General features: G+C 43.7%; 1 protein-coding gene across 1 annotated transcript; it reads right to left on the bottom strand.

Moving 5' to 3' along the window:
* Positions 1-3718: 3718 nt before the first annotated feature.
* Positions 3719-11407, bottom strand: Snrpe (small nuclear ribonucleoprotein polypeptide E). Its single transcript, XM_040738372.1, has 5 exons — positions 11262-11407; positions 10814-10840; positions 9925-9987; positions 6423-6501; positions 3719-3934 (listed from the first exon to the last, which is right to left on the bottom strand). The coding sequence occupies exons 1-5, from the start codon at positions 11313-11315 to the stop codon at positions 3879-3881; spliced, it is 279 nt and encodes a 92-aa protein (XP_040594306.1). The 5' UTR covers positions 11316-11407; the 3' UTR covers positions 3719-3878.
* Positions 11408-17220: the final 5813 nt, after the last annotated feature.

Raw genomic sequence — 17220 nt, 5'->3', positions numbered from 1 at the left:
ACAGTCTACATGAGGAGGTGAAATCTTTATAATTTTTTTTTATTTCATGTGCATTGGTGTTTTGCCTGTATGTATGTCTGTGTGAGGGTGTCAGGTCACCTGGAACTGGAGTTAGACAGTTGTGATCTGTGGGTGCTGGGAATTGAACCTGGATCCTCTGGAAGGGCAGCCAGAGCTCTCAACCACTGAGCTATCTATCCAGTCCTGTTACCATTTTTCTCCTTTGATAACTGTTTTGGTTTTGATTGTTGTGAGATGGAATCTCTGTAGATTATATAATGTGAGAGTATTAGTGCATGTATGCCATGACATGCAAGTGGAAGCCATAGGACAACCTCAGGTTGGTCCTCATCTTCCACTTTTTTGAGATAGGGTCTAATGTTGTCCACCACTACATGGCAAGCCAACTGACCCATGAGCTATTATTAGAAGCCCCTTGCCTCCATTCCAATCTCAGAAGCACTGAGATTACAAACATGCTCCCATGGCATTATGTCAGTCTGGGCATCAAACTCAGGTTCTCATAGTTGTGTGATTGGTATTTTACCCCCTGAACCATCTTCACAGCTCCTCAAATCAATCTGCATTTCTGATGGCTAAGCATATTCATTTCCTTGAGAACTATTTGAGAACTGTGCAGTTCACTTACACGATTTTGTTTTAAGTTCTTCATATATTCTACACATCCTTGTTGAGTCACCACTTTGACAAAGGTTTTTTCCATCATATAGACTGCCACCACTTGCCAGCTCTTGGGATTAATGTCCTATGCCATTGGAATTCTTCTCAGAAAGCTTCTTAGTTTTTATATTTTTCTCTACCAGTTTGAGGACTTCAGGTCTTATATGAAGGTGAGTGTTGAAAAAAGAGAAGCTTGCCTTATACATTGCTGGTGTATAGGCTATAAACTTGTACAGCCACTACTGAAGTCAGCATGGAGGTTTCCAAAACACTAAAGGTGGACATACAGCTCATACATGCATGTATGTCAGCCACACATTCCCAAAGGACTCTGAGTCAAAGTACCAGAGATACTTGCACTTTCATGTTTATTGTTTCACAAGCTAGACTAACCCCCTTTAACTTAACGAATGGATTAAGAAAGCATGGAATATACATCAAATTATATTCATTTGTGAAAATAAGAAAATCATGTCATCTGCGAGTAAATGGATAAAATGAGAAATTATTATTGTAAGTGAAATAAGGGAGACTCAGAAAGACAAGTAGAAAGGAGGAAACCTGAAGGGAGGCTGACCAACCACGTAGTGAAGGAAGGGAACCAGGCAGACAGGGGTAGCTGACAGAAAAAGGACTAAGCAGAAAAACTGTTATGTATGTATGAAAATGTTACAATGGAATGCCTTACTTTGAATGCTAACTAAAAATAGAAAAAAGAAATCCTACTGAGGAAGGAGATTATTTGTTCACTTAAAGACTCGGGTACATGGGCTGGAGATTTGGCTCAGTGGTAGAGCACTTGCCTACCATGCATAAGACCCTAGGTTCAATCCCCAATACCACCCCCAACAATTACAATTATTGGCTGTAATTTTTATCCAGGCAGTTGTAGTGTACATCTTTAATCCCCGCCCTTGGAAGGCAGAGACAGGTGGATCTTTGTGATTTTGAGGCCAGCTTGGTCTACAGAGAGTTACAGCAGTCAAGACTACACAGAGAAATCCTGTCTTGCTCCTGGGTATGCAGATCAGTTTGTAGAGTGCTTGCCTAACATGCCCATGGTTCAATCCCCATCACTACATACAACCAGATATGATAATGCAAGTTGGCAAACCCAGCACTTGGAAGGTGGAGGAAACAGATACAGTGTTTAATGTACATCCACCTACATATAGAGTTTGAGGCCTGACTGGACTACAAGACACTGTTCCAAAAACAAAACAAACTAGGAGCAATCAGTCAGTCATGTTGGTGCATGGCTATAGTCCCAGCACTTGTTAACTGAAACAAGAAGATCATCAATCTGAAGTTAGCACGGATTACCCAAGTCACTACCCAAAGAGAGGGGAAAACAAACAAATAAACAAAACAAAACAAAAAAGAGACCCCGTAGGTGGGAAAATAGCTCAATGTCTAAGAGCAAATGCTACTGCTCAATCATGAGAATCTAAGGATCATAGCTGGATCCAACCTCCCACATAGAGCAGTTCACAAAGGCTGGCAACTCCAGCTCCAAGGGATCTGATGCCCTCGTCTGGTTCACCCATGGGTGTCAGCACACAGTTTCAGAGACATGCACACAGATGTGTGCACACATAGAAAGAGGTCAGCAAAATGACTTGCTATGCAAAGGCACTTGGGTGTCCGCTAGCCTGACAAGCTGTGGACATCCAGGTCCAGTGGCTCAAGGAGAGGATCTGCTCATCAAGGTTGTCCTCTAACTAACACACATGGCCATAGCACTGGTACACCTGCATTCACACACACCAAATTAAACCTGATTACCTACCTGCTTTCAATCCCCAGATCCCACATAGAGAACTGTTCTTGAAAGTTGTCCTGACCTCATCAAAATAAACATTTAAAAACAAACAAAAACCTTACTGGGGTGGCAAAAATAGGTTTTTGTTGACATGTATTTGTACATGTGCCAAGACTTCCAATTGTCATCCAGAATCACTCCCCAACCTTATACTTTGGGGAAGTCTATCACTGAATACACAGTTTGCAGATGTTGCTCCCAGGTTCCATTTCCATCCCCTAAGCACTGATACTCTAGGCAGACCACCACAGGCACCCAGCTTTCATTAGGTTCTGGGGTCCCAACTCCAGTCCTCATGCTAAATGCTTACCCACTGAGACATTTCCCCAGACCAAACAACGAGGCTTATCACTTGGGAAGGAACTTAGATCTTTAAATAAAGAGGTATGCATCTTTACTCTGCTATATTATCTAACAATTTATCAGGTGTTTATGGCTCCCCCCCCTAAACTACCAATCTCAGAAAGTTCCTTAGAAATTTTTAGTTTAAATGTACTTTAAAGGTATCTTATTCTCCACCTATACTCAAATACTCCTCACAGTCTACCCTTGTTAAACAGCCTTGTTTTGCAGCCTAGACAAACCTTCTAGGGTTACAGGCATGGACCACCAAATTCTCAAAGACTGCAGAGTCTCAGTTAAGTGCTAAGCATATAGGGCTAGGAACATGTTTCCATCCTCCTGTACTTAGAAATGCGAGTGTTGCAGCACCAGAAGTCAGTGGGTTTGTTTTTGTGATGCTGGGGATCAAACCAGGGCCTCCTGCATGACAAGCACTCACTGTCGAACTACAGTCCCAGCCCCAAGCAATTAGAACTGATGAGTTCATCACCAGTGAAAACACCTGTTTGGGCTGGAGAGATGGCTCAGAGGTTAAGAGCACTGGCTGCTCTTCCAGAGGTCCTGAGTTCAATTCCCAGCAACCACATGGTGGCTCACAACCATCTGTAATGAGATCTGGTGCCCTCTTCTCACATGCAGGCAGAACACTATATACATAATAAATAAATCTTTAAAAAAAAAGAAAACACCTGTTTATTTGCAACCTCTGTGTCTTTCACCCAACATTAGCAGCTTCCTTGTGCAGATAGAATGCTTACTCTCTGCCTCAAGAATGTACAGATCCATGCTTTGAGAAAAGCAAAGGCCAAGGGCAACAGATAACCCTTCAGAAACCCTAAAATACCAGCTAGAAAAACCACAGGAATCAAGCAATTAAAATTGTAACAAAAACAACCTCACAGTATTTATTGTCACCTGATAATAACATAAGGGCCACTAAAACAATATGAATAAATGTTTTGGACTGTGCTCCCAGCAGAATACACCTTTAAAAACACTGTACTTTCTCTTCAATTTCTGAGTGCCTGAGTTTCTAGTTGGAAACACTTTGGAGCAGAGTAATATTGTCTCCTTTCAGCATGATCCGACCTGTAACAACAATGAAAGATGTTAATAATCAGACATAGTCATCTTTTAGCTTCAGAATTTCATTTTGAATAGTATTTTGAAATAGTTGTCTTGATGCAGTATCTCCCAATACTAACTTCATGGAAGTTTTTAAATGAGGTGACTGTCAAATTTGGAAAATGCAGTATGTTTCAATTCCATCTTCAAAACTGTTAATAAGTTAAGAAGTCCACTTTGCTGGGTGAGATAGTGCACTCGTACAATGCCAGCACCTGGAGGCTAAGGTAGGACTACACATTTAAGGACAACGTGAGCTACCGAGGGAGAGTACCACAAAAGCATAGTACCATTTCTTAGATTCTATATTTTCCACTGTAGTATAAAAGAACCACTAGTGTTTGAGAAAGAGATATCTGAACTCCACCACTGATAAGTCAATCAGTGAGCACTGACTATTTCTTGATTAAGACTCCTTGTTACCTGGTTTTTTGGAATTTCTTTTTCTTTTTTTAAAAAGATTTATTTATTTATGATGTATACAGTGTTCTGTCTGCATGCATGCCTGCAGGCCAGATGAGGACATCAGATCTCATTATAGATGGTTGTGAGCTGCCATGTGGGTGCTGGGATTTGAACCCGGGTCCTCTGGAAGAACAGTCAGCACTCTTAACCGCTGAGCCATTTCTCCAGCCTCTGGAATTTCTCTTATGTCAAGCACTGAGTTAGTCACGGACTTACTGCAATCAGAGAGGACATGACTCATACACTTATGGAGCACCTAGTCTAACACAGAGGCAGTGATAAAATGGTATTTGATCTGAGTTCTGAAGACACGGAGCAATATATGTAAATGGACTTGGTGTAGCCCTGTAACACAATCCCTCGGGAAATGGAAGCAAGAGGATCTCAGAGTTAAGGCCAGTCTGGGCTAAACAGGGAAATCCACCTCAGACAGAGAGTGGGGCAAATGTGCAGGTTTAAAGAACTGAAAGAAGACCTGCATGGTGACTACTCTGAAAATGGGACAGTGGGACACAAGATGAGCAAAGACAAGGCCAAATCAGAAGGTTCTTGCAAAAATGAGGATTTGTCCTTTCATAGGGAACATAATGAAGACTCCTCTCTCTCTCTTTTGGTTTCTCAAAATGGGTTTCTCTGTGTAGCCCTGGCTGTCTTGGAACTCGCTCTATAGACCAGGTTGGCCTTAAACTCACACAGATCCACCTGCTTCTGCCTCCCGAGTGCTGGGATTAAAGGTGTGTGTCACCACCACTCAGATGGCAATGAAGAATTTCAAGTAAAAGTTAATGAAGTCAGACAGTGTTTCAAAAAGATGACTAAAATCTGGAGAGCAACCTGAAAGGGATGAAGGAGCTACAGAGAAGTTTAGTGGAAACGGCCACTCTGTAAGGCGTGAACACCAAACCCACGCTAAGCAATGTAGGAAGTAGGAAGCAAATTTGGTTTCTGATACGCTGATTTGGAAACACTCATGTGGAAATGCTCAATAGGTTCAGAGAAGAGGTTTGGACTAGACACATAAATATGGCAGTCAGTGTGTAGATTAGTTAACAGAAGCTGTGATGTTAATAAGTACCAAGGGAAAAACAGTGAAAGGAGAGCTGGGACCCAGCCTCAAACATTTAATGACTGGGTGGCTATACAGAATAGAAATAACCAGAGACGAATAAGAAATACTCATGGACTATGCCACAGAACTAAGGGATCAAAGTGTTTTAAGGAAGTAGTCAACTGTATCAAATTGGTTTAATGTTAAACATACGTGAGCACCAGTAATGACCATAAGATTGAACATTATTAGTTAGGCATGGCAGCAAATACTTATGATCCTAGTTCTTGGGAGGTGGAGGCAGGAAGAAAGTCAGGAGTTCACGGTCATCATTAACAAGACTGAGACTAGCCTGGGTTATGAGACCCTATCAATAAACAAAAAAGGGGGGGACACATGGACCCCAGACTGATGACTGAGAGACCAGCATGGGACTGATCCAGGCACCCTGCCCTCAACCTGGGTGTCAGAGAAGAGGCCTTGGCAACTTATGGGACCTTGGAGAGTAGATCAGTATTTATTCTGGGCATACAAATGGACTCTGGAAGCCCATTCCACGTAGAGGGATGCTCTCTCAGCCTGGACACATGGGGGAGGACCTAGGCCCTGCCCGGGATTATATGACAGACTCTGAAAATCCCTCGTGGAAGCCCTTACCCTCCTTGGGGAGCAGAAGGGAGATGGAGTGGGATGGGGATTAGGAGGAATGGGGGGGCCAGGGGAGGAAGGGAAGAAAAGGGAACTGAGAGTAATATGTGTAAAAAGTTAAATATATATAAAAAACAAAACAAAAAAACCAAAGGAATAGGTTAAAGAGTCAGTGGCAAAAGATGACTTCAAAAGCAGCTTTGCAAATTTAAACTAAATTTAAATACAAATTCAGCTTCAGGCCACTCAAGTTTGCTAGCTAAATAAATATAACGCTAATTGTATTCTTACCCAGTTGTTTCCTTGACTTAGTTTTAGAGTGAATCTCTTCTGCATCATCTAATACGAGGTTCATGTATTCATCAAAGCCCTGGAAAAATCAATTGACAAATCATTTTCAAGTAAACTACATCCAAACTTTTTTTTTTTTTTTTTTGGTTTTTCGAGACAGGGTTTCTCTGTATTGCTCTGGAGGCTGTCAGTCCAGCCTGGCCTCGAACTCACAGAGATCCGCCTGCCTCTGCCTCCCGAGTGCTGGGATTAAAGGCGTGCGCCACCACTGCCCGGCTCCATCCAAACTATTCTAAACAACTAAAAGAATAATGAGATTCAGAAACACCAACTAATTTTAGAAGTTTATCCCTTGAGGCAGTGGTGGCGAAGCCTTTAATCCCAGCACTTGGGAGGCAGAGGCAGGCGGATCTCTGTGAGTTCGAGACCAGCCTGGTCTACAAGAGCTAGTTCCAGGACAGTTTCCAAAGCCACAGCAGAGAAACCCTATCTTATAAAACAAAACAAGTTTATCCCTCCACTGATCTTTCAGCTTAAACACTAAAAGAACATGTGATGATATACTGTTTATGATTTAATAAAGCTTGCCTGGAGATCAAAATACAAAGCTAGTCACAGCCATGGAAGCTGGGCAGTGGTGGCAGACACCTTTAATCCCAGGACTCAGGAGACAGAGGCAGAAGGATCTCTGTGAGTTCAAGGCCACCCAGGGCTACATGAAAATGAATCAGTCTAAAAGAGAGACAGAGCTCCCACCTTTAATTCCAGCACTAGAGAGGTATATAACACAGGAAAAGGCAGTCAGTCTCAGGGCAATTTGTCTCCAGCCACATTGAGGTTAGGATCACCCCAGTCCTGGTAGAGGTTAAGAGCTCTTTGGTTGCTTGCCTGCTTTGCTTTTCTGATCTTCAGTGTGAACCCCAATATCTGTCTCTGGGTTTTTATTATTCATGCTACAGACCTACTCATTTATTAACTGTATTTTTTATTATGTGGGTAGATATATGATATATATGATATGCACAGAAGTGCAGGTGCCTTGGAGACATTGGCTCCATCCACTGGAAGTACAGGCAGCTGAGAGCCTTCGAATGTATGTGCTGGGAACTGAACTGGGTCCTCTGGAAGAACAGAAAATGCTTATCTGCTAGTCACCACAGTCCCCACCCCACCCCTTTTTTTGAGACATTATTTCATGTGGCCTATGTTTGCCTTAAACTCCCAATCCTTTTACCTGACTCTGCTCCAAATGCTGGGATTAAGGTGTACACCACCATGCCTGGTCAAATGTGACATGGGCAATCTTGGGGCATTTAAAAAAAATTGGAGGGAGTGTTGGTCTGAGGATTATTTCATGCATGTTAGAGAAGTGGGTTACCACTTAGGTGCACCTACAGTCTGCCTCTTGTAAATAGCAAAGAAAGCTAGAATGGGACCCAAAGTACTTCTTCAATCTTTCGGACTTAAACATTCACTAGATATGCTAGCCAGATACTCATCTTTGTATAACCTATCCAATCCAGCATGTGCATGCATACATAAATATATTTCCACAAACTACTAAGCTTACTTTCCAACTGCTAAGAGATTATCTATATAAAATAACAAAATATGCTAACAATACTCCTAGAAATATTTTATTTTTCTTCAAAGCAGTAGGCAGCTTAGGGGGGGGGGACTTCAATTGGTAAAGACTTGCAATAAGAAAATGAGTTTGGAATCCTAGCAAAAAAAAGCAGGGCACAGTGGCACATACACCTGCACCTAGTGCTGGGCAGACACACAAGGATTTCTGGGGTTTGCTGGCCAACGAGTCTCATCAAATCCATGAGCTCCAAGCCCAGTGAAGGATCTTGTTTCAAAAAAAAGAAAAGAAAAAAAAAAAAAAGAAAGGATGAAGAGCAACAAAAGATACCCAATGCCCATCTCTTGCATATATACCCATACACACATGAATATATACATCCATGCACTGCACCACAAAAAGAAAATATTACGGGAGTGAGCATGGGTAGTGTGTGTCTATAAATCTCAGGAGGCTGAGGTAGGTACCTTGCCTCAAAAATACACAAAGCTGGGCTGGGCTCATCTTTGGTTAAGAGCACTACAGGCTGCTCATTCTGAGGCACGGAGTTCAACTCACAGCTCACAACCATCTTTAACTCCAGTTCCTGGGGATGGCACCCTCACACAGACACATGCAGGTAAACATCACTGCACATAAAAATAAATAAATCTTAAAAAATTAAAAAAAATTAGGAAGCCAGGCGTTGGTGGCGCACGCCTTTAATCCCAGCACTCGGGAGGCAGAGGCAGGCGGATCTTTGTGAGTTCGAGGCCAGCCTGGTCTACAAAGTGAGTTCCAGGACAGCCTCCAAAGCCACAGAGAAACCCTGTCTCAGAAAAAAAAATTAAGAATGCTCATGGCCATTAATCTCAACACCCGGGAGCCTCAGACAAAAGGATTTCCAGTGTGAGTCTCTCTTAAAGTCTCTGACTCACACAAAGACTCCAGAGAGGCAGAAGAGATGGTATGGTGGTTAGGAGCACTTGCTGCCCGTGCAGAGGACCCAGGTTTGGTTCCCAGCATCCACAGGATGGCTCAAAACCATCCATTTTCAGGTGAGACAACGACTTGTGACCCGTGCACACCAAAACACCCATACATACATGTATGTGCACACAGGCAAGCTACTGAGACTATAGCTCAGTGGTAGAGCAGGCACTTGGTATTCAAGAAACTCTGGGTTTGATCCCTGGCACCATCAAATACCAGCCAAACAACAAACACTGCTTACAGTATCCCGTTCTTGTGTAAGTCTCATTTAACCCTACCAGTTCCATTTAGGCATTACCTGGTCCAGAATTAAAACTCCCCATTTGGCTCAGGCCCCCTATAATTCTGATTTTTTTTTGGTTCCCACTCCTCACAAAGTAAGTTCTTAAAAGTTACATTCTCCTTTGCCTTTAAGAAAGGAACTAAGCTGGGTGGTGATGGCACATGCCTTTAATCCCAGCACTAGGGAGGCAGAGGCAGTGTGAGTTCGAGGCCAGCCTAGTCTACAGAGTAAGTGCCAGGACAGGCCCCAAAGCAAAACAGAGAAAGCCTGTCTTGAAAAACAAAAAAACAAAACAAAACAAACAAACAAAAAACACCAACTATTGGGGCTGGAGAGAGGGCTCGGAACATAAGAGCACTGGCTGTTCTTCCAGAGGACCGGGTTCAATTTCCGGCACCCATATGGCATCTTATAACTATAGCACTCGGTTCCAGGAAATACAACACCCTCACACAGACATACATGCAGGCAAAACACTGACGCAATAAAATAAATAAATAAATGAATGAAGAGAACTATCTAACCCTATCAACCAGAGCATGAAGAGGCTAAATAATGCGGGCCCCAAAGAGCTTTCCTTGGCTTCGTGGATATCGCTCTAGCTGGCTATTTTCCAAGATGCCTTTTCCTAGTGAACTAAGAAAAATAGTCTGGATACTCACAATAATACAACCCTCTATCCGCATATTCACTTGCTCATATAGCCACACCTGAATCCGAGACCTCTGGAATAAAAATAAAAACGGTTTTAGAAATATAAACAGACCCCTATATCATTACTTTGGTTACACAATAAGCAACTTATAAAAAAAGTTCCAATGAACATGACTCAAAAAATTTAACTAGTCTACATCTAATATCTATCAACTCTGGTTAAACTTGCTGAGAAACATTTTCATTTAATAAATGCTTGGACAAGGCTGTTCAAACTAATTTTCCTACACTCTCAAGACTTGATTATTGCTTCCAGCATGAATATAGTTAAACTTGTTCACAGCGTGGCACAAAACGTTTCTATCGCCCTTCTTAGCAAAAGTCAGATCCAAAATAGTGATGCCGCCCCATTCCCTCTCGATTTTCCGTGTCACACGTCTAGCCCGGCTATTACAAATCACAAAGGCTTAACCACTTCTCATTTGTCAAATCCTAAAATTAACACCATTAAAATCTCTCCAAAGGAGAGCATTTGCCACTAACTTCTCTGTATCTAACGTTTCCTTCTTTTTTGGTTTCTTTTTCTTCATTTTAAGTCCTGCTAAGGGAAAAGCAATATCCAAATGTCACTGTTAAGTTTACCGACATATCTGTGAAATGAGTGATTTTGTTCTCGCAGCGTAACGGTAATTGTGTGCATGCTTGCGTCAGACACAGACGTACACCATCTTATTAATTAGCGCTTTTTCCGTAATCTTATTCTCAACTGTGGCTCCCCCTCATCTTTTAAGTCTAAAGCACAGACCAGTGAAGTTGGTAAAGAAAAAAAAATAGCCAATTAAGCCTAACTTTCCTTTGGAAAGTAGTAAGGGAACAGTTAACAAGTGACTTACGTACATTTTGCAAGTATCTGAAGATGAGGTTCTGCACCGCGGCGATCAAGGAAAATACTCAAACAGTAGAGATTCTGCTCCCGCATCTGAGCGCCCTGAGGCCGGGCCTGGCTACACACGCAAGCACCAGAGACTACCCGGTTCCTGCACCCGGGGGCCTCGGAACTCTACAGACCCCCCACACACACATGCCGCCCTCGAGTCTCGAAACTTCCCGGCGGCCCGCATCCTCCTCTCCCATTCCGCTGACCCCGCTTTCCATCAGTATCGCCCGCCAGGCACGGCCCGCCCGAGCCCGCCTCCCTCAGCCCTTCAACTCCGCGCGCTTTCCGGCCGCCTCGCCGCCCCGGGGCCTCACGGGAAGCGGCCCGCACAGGGCTCCCCCTGCTCCCCGCGGGCGCTCACGGCGTCTACGGACCCAAAGGCCAGAGTTCACACGCCGCAGAGGATACGATGGGCTGCACCATCACCTTCTGCACCTTCTGGCCCTGGCCGCGGTACGCCATGGTGGAAGTCACAAAGACCACACGAGTAGGAAGGCCGCCTCAGAAAGCGACTTCCGGAAGTAAGACCTGGAAACGGAAGTGCCTGTGGTCGTAGGCGACTCGGGCTGGTCCTGGGAAACGCCTCTCTAGCCACGGAGCCGTTTTTTCTCTATGCTTATAACCTCCGCGGGCGGCCTCCCGAGTTAACCGCTCTTTGAAATCAGGGTCGGTCCCCCGGCGCCCCCTAGAGGGCACAGGGGCTTCGGTCAGGCGCCTGCGCAAATCGGCTTGCCCCTGCCTAGGTGCTCTTCTAAGAGCTGTTCTGGAATATATGCCTGGTAGCCGCGCTGAGAGCCATCATCTTGTCCAAAATCATCTTCATACCTCTCTTATTTGTTCTGGGCCCCAGACCGTCTGGATTATCAAGCCAGAAGCAGTGGTGCCACTGTGTTTTGCTCCTATAATGGATTCAACTCTCATCACCTTTATAGAGACTTACTGTTGAAATGGTAACTGAAGGTGGCAATATAGCTTGAAAATTCTGAAATTGGCTTACTGGGTTCAAATCCCTCTCAGAGTTGAGCAACCAATGACAAGTCATTAGGCCCCAATATCTCTGATTCGCTCTCCTCTGAAATGTAAATTGTTTCGTTTCTCTGTGTAGCCTTGGCTCTCCTGGACATCTCTTTGGCCTCAAACTCATAGAGTTCCTCTTGCCTCTACCTCTCAAATGCTGGGATTACAGGCGTGTGCCATCACCACCTGGCTGAAATGGATACTTAAATGTAGCTTCTGCAAGGGATCAAGTCTCAAGGAGGTAATAGTGCATACGTGTTCCTTGAATTATGTGGGATTTGCACACACCAGTAATCTCAGCTCATGGAAGATGCAAGCAAGAGTATCAATTTAAGGTCATCTGCTAAACAGTGTGTTCCAGAGCAATCTAAGCTACATGAGCCCTGGTTTCCAAGTAACAGCCCACATGGGGTTAAAACTGATAAACTTAAGGCAGTTGGAAATGTAAGTCAAAACACTCATTTGCCAGGTGGTAGTGCATGCCTTTTATCCCAGCACTCGGGAAGCAGAGGCAGGCAAATCTCTGTAAATTTCAGGCAAACTTAATCTACAAAGGGTAGATTAGGTTAAATGCTCCACTGCCTAAATTCCCTCTTTGCTTTTGACTAGCATTTCAGCCTACTTGGGCCCCTGACTACGACACCCCAAAGTCAGCAGGAAGTAGCACAGGAAAGAATACGTCGTCCCTTTTCCCTGGTTGAGATGTTAAATCAAGAGAAAACTCCCTTACATAGGCGACAAGATAACAATAAAAATTGTCCACTAGTAACCCAGGATTGGGTTACCTATAAAAAAGAGGAGGGAATGAAAGGGGTAAACTAAACTCAAGGGCTTCACTTCTAACAATTTAGAAATAAAGGGACCAGACCCTCACTCAGCCCCCTGCTTTAGCAGCCATGACAGGCTACAGAAAAGACACGTAGGCCTCTGACACAAAGAAACTCCAGATCCTCTGGCCTCCCAGAGCCTAGGGCCAAAACTGAACACAAAGAAACTTCCGGCACCCCCCCCCCCAACCTCCTAGATACTTGGTTCCTGGGAACTGTTTGGCCACAAAAGAAACTCCAGGGGAGACTGAAACCTCCCCTGTAATCTCCAGGATACAGTTCTGAAAACTATTGCTATCTATGTACAACAGGCCACCTGCAAATAAGACAATGCCATAGAAACCACAGAATGTTCCCTCTCAGCACTGACCAATGAAAATAATTGGTACATAGGTATTTTGTGCCAAAATATGACTTTGAAAATTGCTCCTAATTGTTCCCAAATCAGAAACCAACCCGCACCTGCAGATGTAGTCCTGTAAATTTTTTTTCTTTAAAACCTAGCAGTAGACAGGGAACTCCCTCTGGAGGCTGCTGTGACAGCTAGCCAGACCCTGTCATGGCTGGATGAACAATCAATACAATTAAAACCTTGCTTTTACACTTTGGTGGGTCTGTCTTTCTGGTGGTCTCTGGGGATCTTTGCAACTTGGGCACAATGGTGTCCAAGGTATTTGTTTGCCTTATTCTGGCCCCAGCCTTGAGAACCCAAATAGGGGGCAATAGTTGTTATGGGAACAGCTAAAACAAGACTAGCAAGGGGCTGGAGAGATAGTTCAGCCTTTGAGAGCACTGGCCACTCTTGCAGAGAACCTAGATTCAGCTCCCAGGCCCCTCTACTATCCTCTGTTGCTATCAGGCACACGTATTAATGTATATATACATACATGAAGGTAGACACTAATATATATAGAAATAAAACAAATATGAAATAGATTGGCTATGAATTTGTTTTTATCAAGACAGGGTTTCGCCGGGCGTTGGTGGCGCACGCCTTTAATCCAAGCACACTCGGGAGGCAGAGGCAGGCGGATCTCTGTGAGTTCGAGGCCAGCCTGGTCTACAGAGTGAGTTCCAAGTTCCAGGACAGCCTCCAAAGCCACAGAGAAACCTTGTCTCGGAAAAACCAAAAAAAAAAAAAAAAAAAAAAAAGACAGGGTTTCTCTGTGTGGCCCTGACTATCCTGGAACTCACTCTGTAGACCATACTGACCTTAAATTCACAGAGATCCATCTGCATCTGCCTCCTGAGTGCTGGGATTAAAGGTGTGCACCATCACCACCTGACCTGAAATTTTAATTTTTTTAAAGATGTATGTATGTGTGTATGTATGTATGTATGTATGTATGTATGTATGTATGTATGTATGTATACAGTGTTCTGCCTGCACACCAGAAGAGGGCACCAGATCTCATTATGGATGGTTGTGAATCACCATGAGGTTGCTGGGAATTGAACCCAGGACCTCTGGAAGAGCAGCGACTGCTCTTAACCACTGAGCCATTTCTCCAGCCCTGAAACTTTATTGTTATAGGTAAGTAACTACCTGGATTTTATTCTAAAACTTTGTCATTCCAGTTTGAAAATTTCCCTAACAGCTAGGCATGGTGGTACACACCTATCATCCTGGCACTCAGGAGGGAGAGGCAGTCATATCTCTGATTTAGAGGACAACCTGGTCTACAACATGAGTTCCAGGACAGCCAGAGCTACTCAGAGAAATCCTGTTTCTAAAAACAAAACAGAACAAATTTATGTATGAGTGTTCTGCTTGCATGTATGTCTGTATACCACATGAATGCCAGGTATCCCCAGAGGTCAAAAGAGGGTGATGGATCCCTTGGAACTATAGATATGGACAATTGTGTGCTGACATGTGGGTGCTGAGAATTGAACCTGGGTCCTTTGCAAGAACAAATGCTCTTAACCAATGATCCATCACTATAGCCCTCAGAATGTCATTTTATACATACTGTATTTGCTGATATATGAATGAGTCACAATTCAATAAATATATTCAATAGTAGAAACGGGCGTAACATTGGTTTCTTTTAAATTGTAATCATAATACCCTTGTAAATCTTGAGATTTCCATGACCCCACCCCCACCCCATGTCTGTAAAACTTGCTTTAGGAGCACTAGCTCAGATACTTCTGATTTAATTTGATTGACATGCTGTCTGTATCTCCCAGATTCCATACCAGCTGAAATTGCTTTGTGGCCAAAGCTGGCCTTGAACTCCCAATCCTCCTGCCTCTCTGCTTTCTCATTGCTGGGATTATAGGCATTCACCGCTATTGCCAGCCACTTTGCAAACATTTAAGACCTCTCTCCATTCAGGTGAAATTTCGTTTCACCTGGAAGCTGCACAGCTAGAACAGCTGGGCCTAACTGGAAGCACGAGAAGGATATTAGGGAGTTACAGGGCAGCCCAGAGATCAGCAAGCCAGAAATGAGTCAAGAATGACTCAACAAATGTTTGTCACTCCTGTTATGAACTCAGCTGCTTAAGTTCCATCCCTTGGACTGCAGAATGGGGCTGTGCTTGAAGACAAGGTGGTTCGCTTCTGTCTCTTTTTTTTTTTTTATTTTGAGATAGGACTGTTGAAGAAATAACGTATGAAATTTTGAGTGGGACTGAATCTCATCTTTCTGGTGTCGTTAGAAGAGAAAGAGGACGGGAGATGTAGGTCATAGTTGAGTATTTGCATTGCATACATGAGGTCCTGGGTTCCATGCCCAGCACCCAAACAAAAAACAACAAAGACAGCATAGAGGCCTCCAATTTCTCCATGGGAACTGAAGAAAGGCCATGTGCAAGCAGCTATCCACAGCCAGAAAGAACCTCGCTAGAAATACCACTTCCATCTGGCCAGGCCTTTACCCTCAACTAAGTAAATCTATTGGCCTATTTGGTTTGTAGTAACATACGGCCTGGTTAAACTAATGCACCCATATTAGCTACAGACACTGTAAAGACAAGTAACTGTTTTGATCATCTCTCTTCTCCATCCTCCCTTGTGCTAGGGACTGAATCCAGGGCCGTCTTCATGCTAGACAAGCAAGCAACCTTTTGATCTGCACCCCCAGCACTTTCTGCTCTGAGGCAAGTATTGATAAACATTTTTGGGGGGAGGGGCATTGAGACAGGGTCTCTACATAGTAGCCCTGGCTGTCCTGACTGACTATGTAGAGCAGGCTAACCTGGAACTCACCTGCCTCTGTCTCCCAAGTGCTAGGATTAATGAATGGTATGTGCTATGCCCAGCTGATAAGCAACTAAAATACAGAATGAATGAAGAGTACATGCCTGGTGGATAGATATCAACCTTGTTTGAAAAAAAAGGAAAGTTTTGGAAGAAGCAGTCCAATAGTTATGGCCTCTTACGTAGGAGGCCACATAAACATTTAACGAAGGCAAGGACTGAAGAGATGACTCCCAGGTAGAGGATTAATTGTACTTGCAGAGGACCCAGGTTTGATTCCCAGCAACCACATGGTATCTTACAACCACTTTTAAGTCCAGTTCCAGGGAATTTGACACCTTTGGCACTAGGCATGCAAATGGTGCACAGACACACATGCAGGCAAAATACACACATTTAAAACAATCCTAGCTTGTTGCTCTGGAGTCACTGAGTACTTTTTGCTAACTTTACTATAATGTTAAAAGATTGAACTCAGATCATCAGGTTTGGTAGTCATAGCTAAGTCACAAGACAAGACACAGTGTAGTAAGTCAGAGGACAACGTCGTAGAGTTGGTTATCTCTGTCCATCATCATTGGACTCTGGTTGCCAGGATTGAGTCAAGTGCCTTTATCAGCTGAGTCATCTCTCCCATCACTTTGCAATTTAAAATCAGAGGCAAATGAAGCTCAGCACCATACTTGGGGTCAATCCCCAGCGCCACATGAACCAGGTGTGGGTCATGTCTTTTATCTAAGCAGCTGAGTGGTGGAGGCAGGAGAATCAGGAGATCGAGGCTGGCCTGAGCTGCAGAAGCTGATCTACAAAGGTAGGCTTGGGCAGACTGACCCTGAAAGCTAGCAGTGACCCTTCTGTAGATTTAGTTTCAAGATGTGTCCTCAGTAACCATTACATTAGCATCACCTACTTAGCACTGACATCTGGAGCTCATGCATTTCCTTCTGCTAAATTGCCAAATTCAAAGGCATCACACTTACACAGCTGCAGAATTCTGATGAAATGAAGTGATTGTTTCAGATCCCATACCTAAATTTCTGTGTGAATTGTGGTTACTTTGTGTTAGCCTTCTGTCTATGGTAGCTCCGGAGACTGGCAGAGATGAGAACACACAGTGCCACAGAAGAGATGCTACTGTTAGGGTCAGAACTTCACAGATTTTAATCTTGTTTTTCTTTTTTGGCCTGGAAATGCTCAGAAATCCTCCTGCCTCTGCTCAGGATTAAAAGCATGCGCTACCACATCTGGTCAAATCTTGAGAAAATGCAAACTGTCAAACTATCCCCAAATTTTGGGGCAGAGCCAAGCTGCAACAT

This window comes from Mesocricetus auratus, unplaced genomic scaffold, assembly GCF_017639785.1.
Source record: "Mesocricetus auratus isolate SY011 unplaced genomic scaffold, BCM_Maur_2.0 Super-Scaffold_100676, whole genome shotgun sequence".
NCBI classification, from domain to species: Eukaryota; Metazoa; Chordata; class Mammalia; order Rodentia; family Cricetidae; genus Mesocricetus; species Mesocricetus auratus.
Note: the sequence above shows the minus strand (reverse complement) of the source record. Positions and strands in the feature narration are given on the sequence as shown.

Bases quoted from the DNA above. Each gene is read 5' to 3' on its own strand.
- Snrpe (XM_040738372.1), bottom strand. From the start codon at position 11,315: ATGGCGTACCGCGGCCAGGGCCAGAAGGTGCAGAAGGTGATGGTGCAG. The intron at 9,988-10,813 runs GTACGTAAGTCA...TTTTTATTCCAG, and splicing joins TCTTCAGATACTTGCAAAAT to AGGTCTCGGATTCAGGTGTG. The intron at 6,502-9,924 runs GTGAGTATCCAG...TGATTTTTCCAG, and splicing joins GGATAGAGGGTTGTATTATT to GGCTTTGATGAATACATGAA.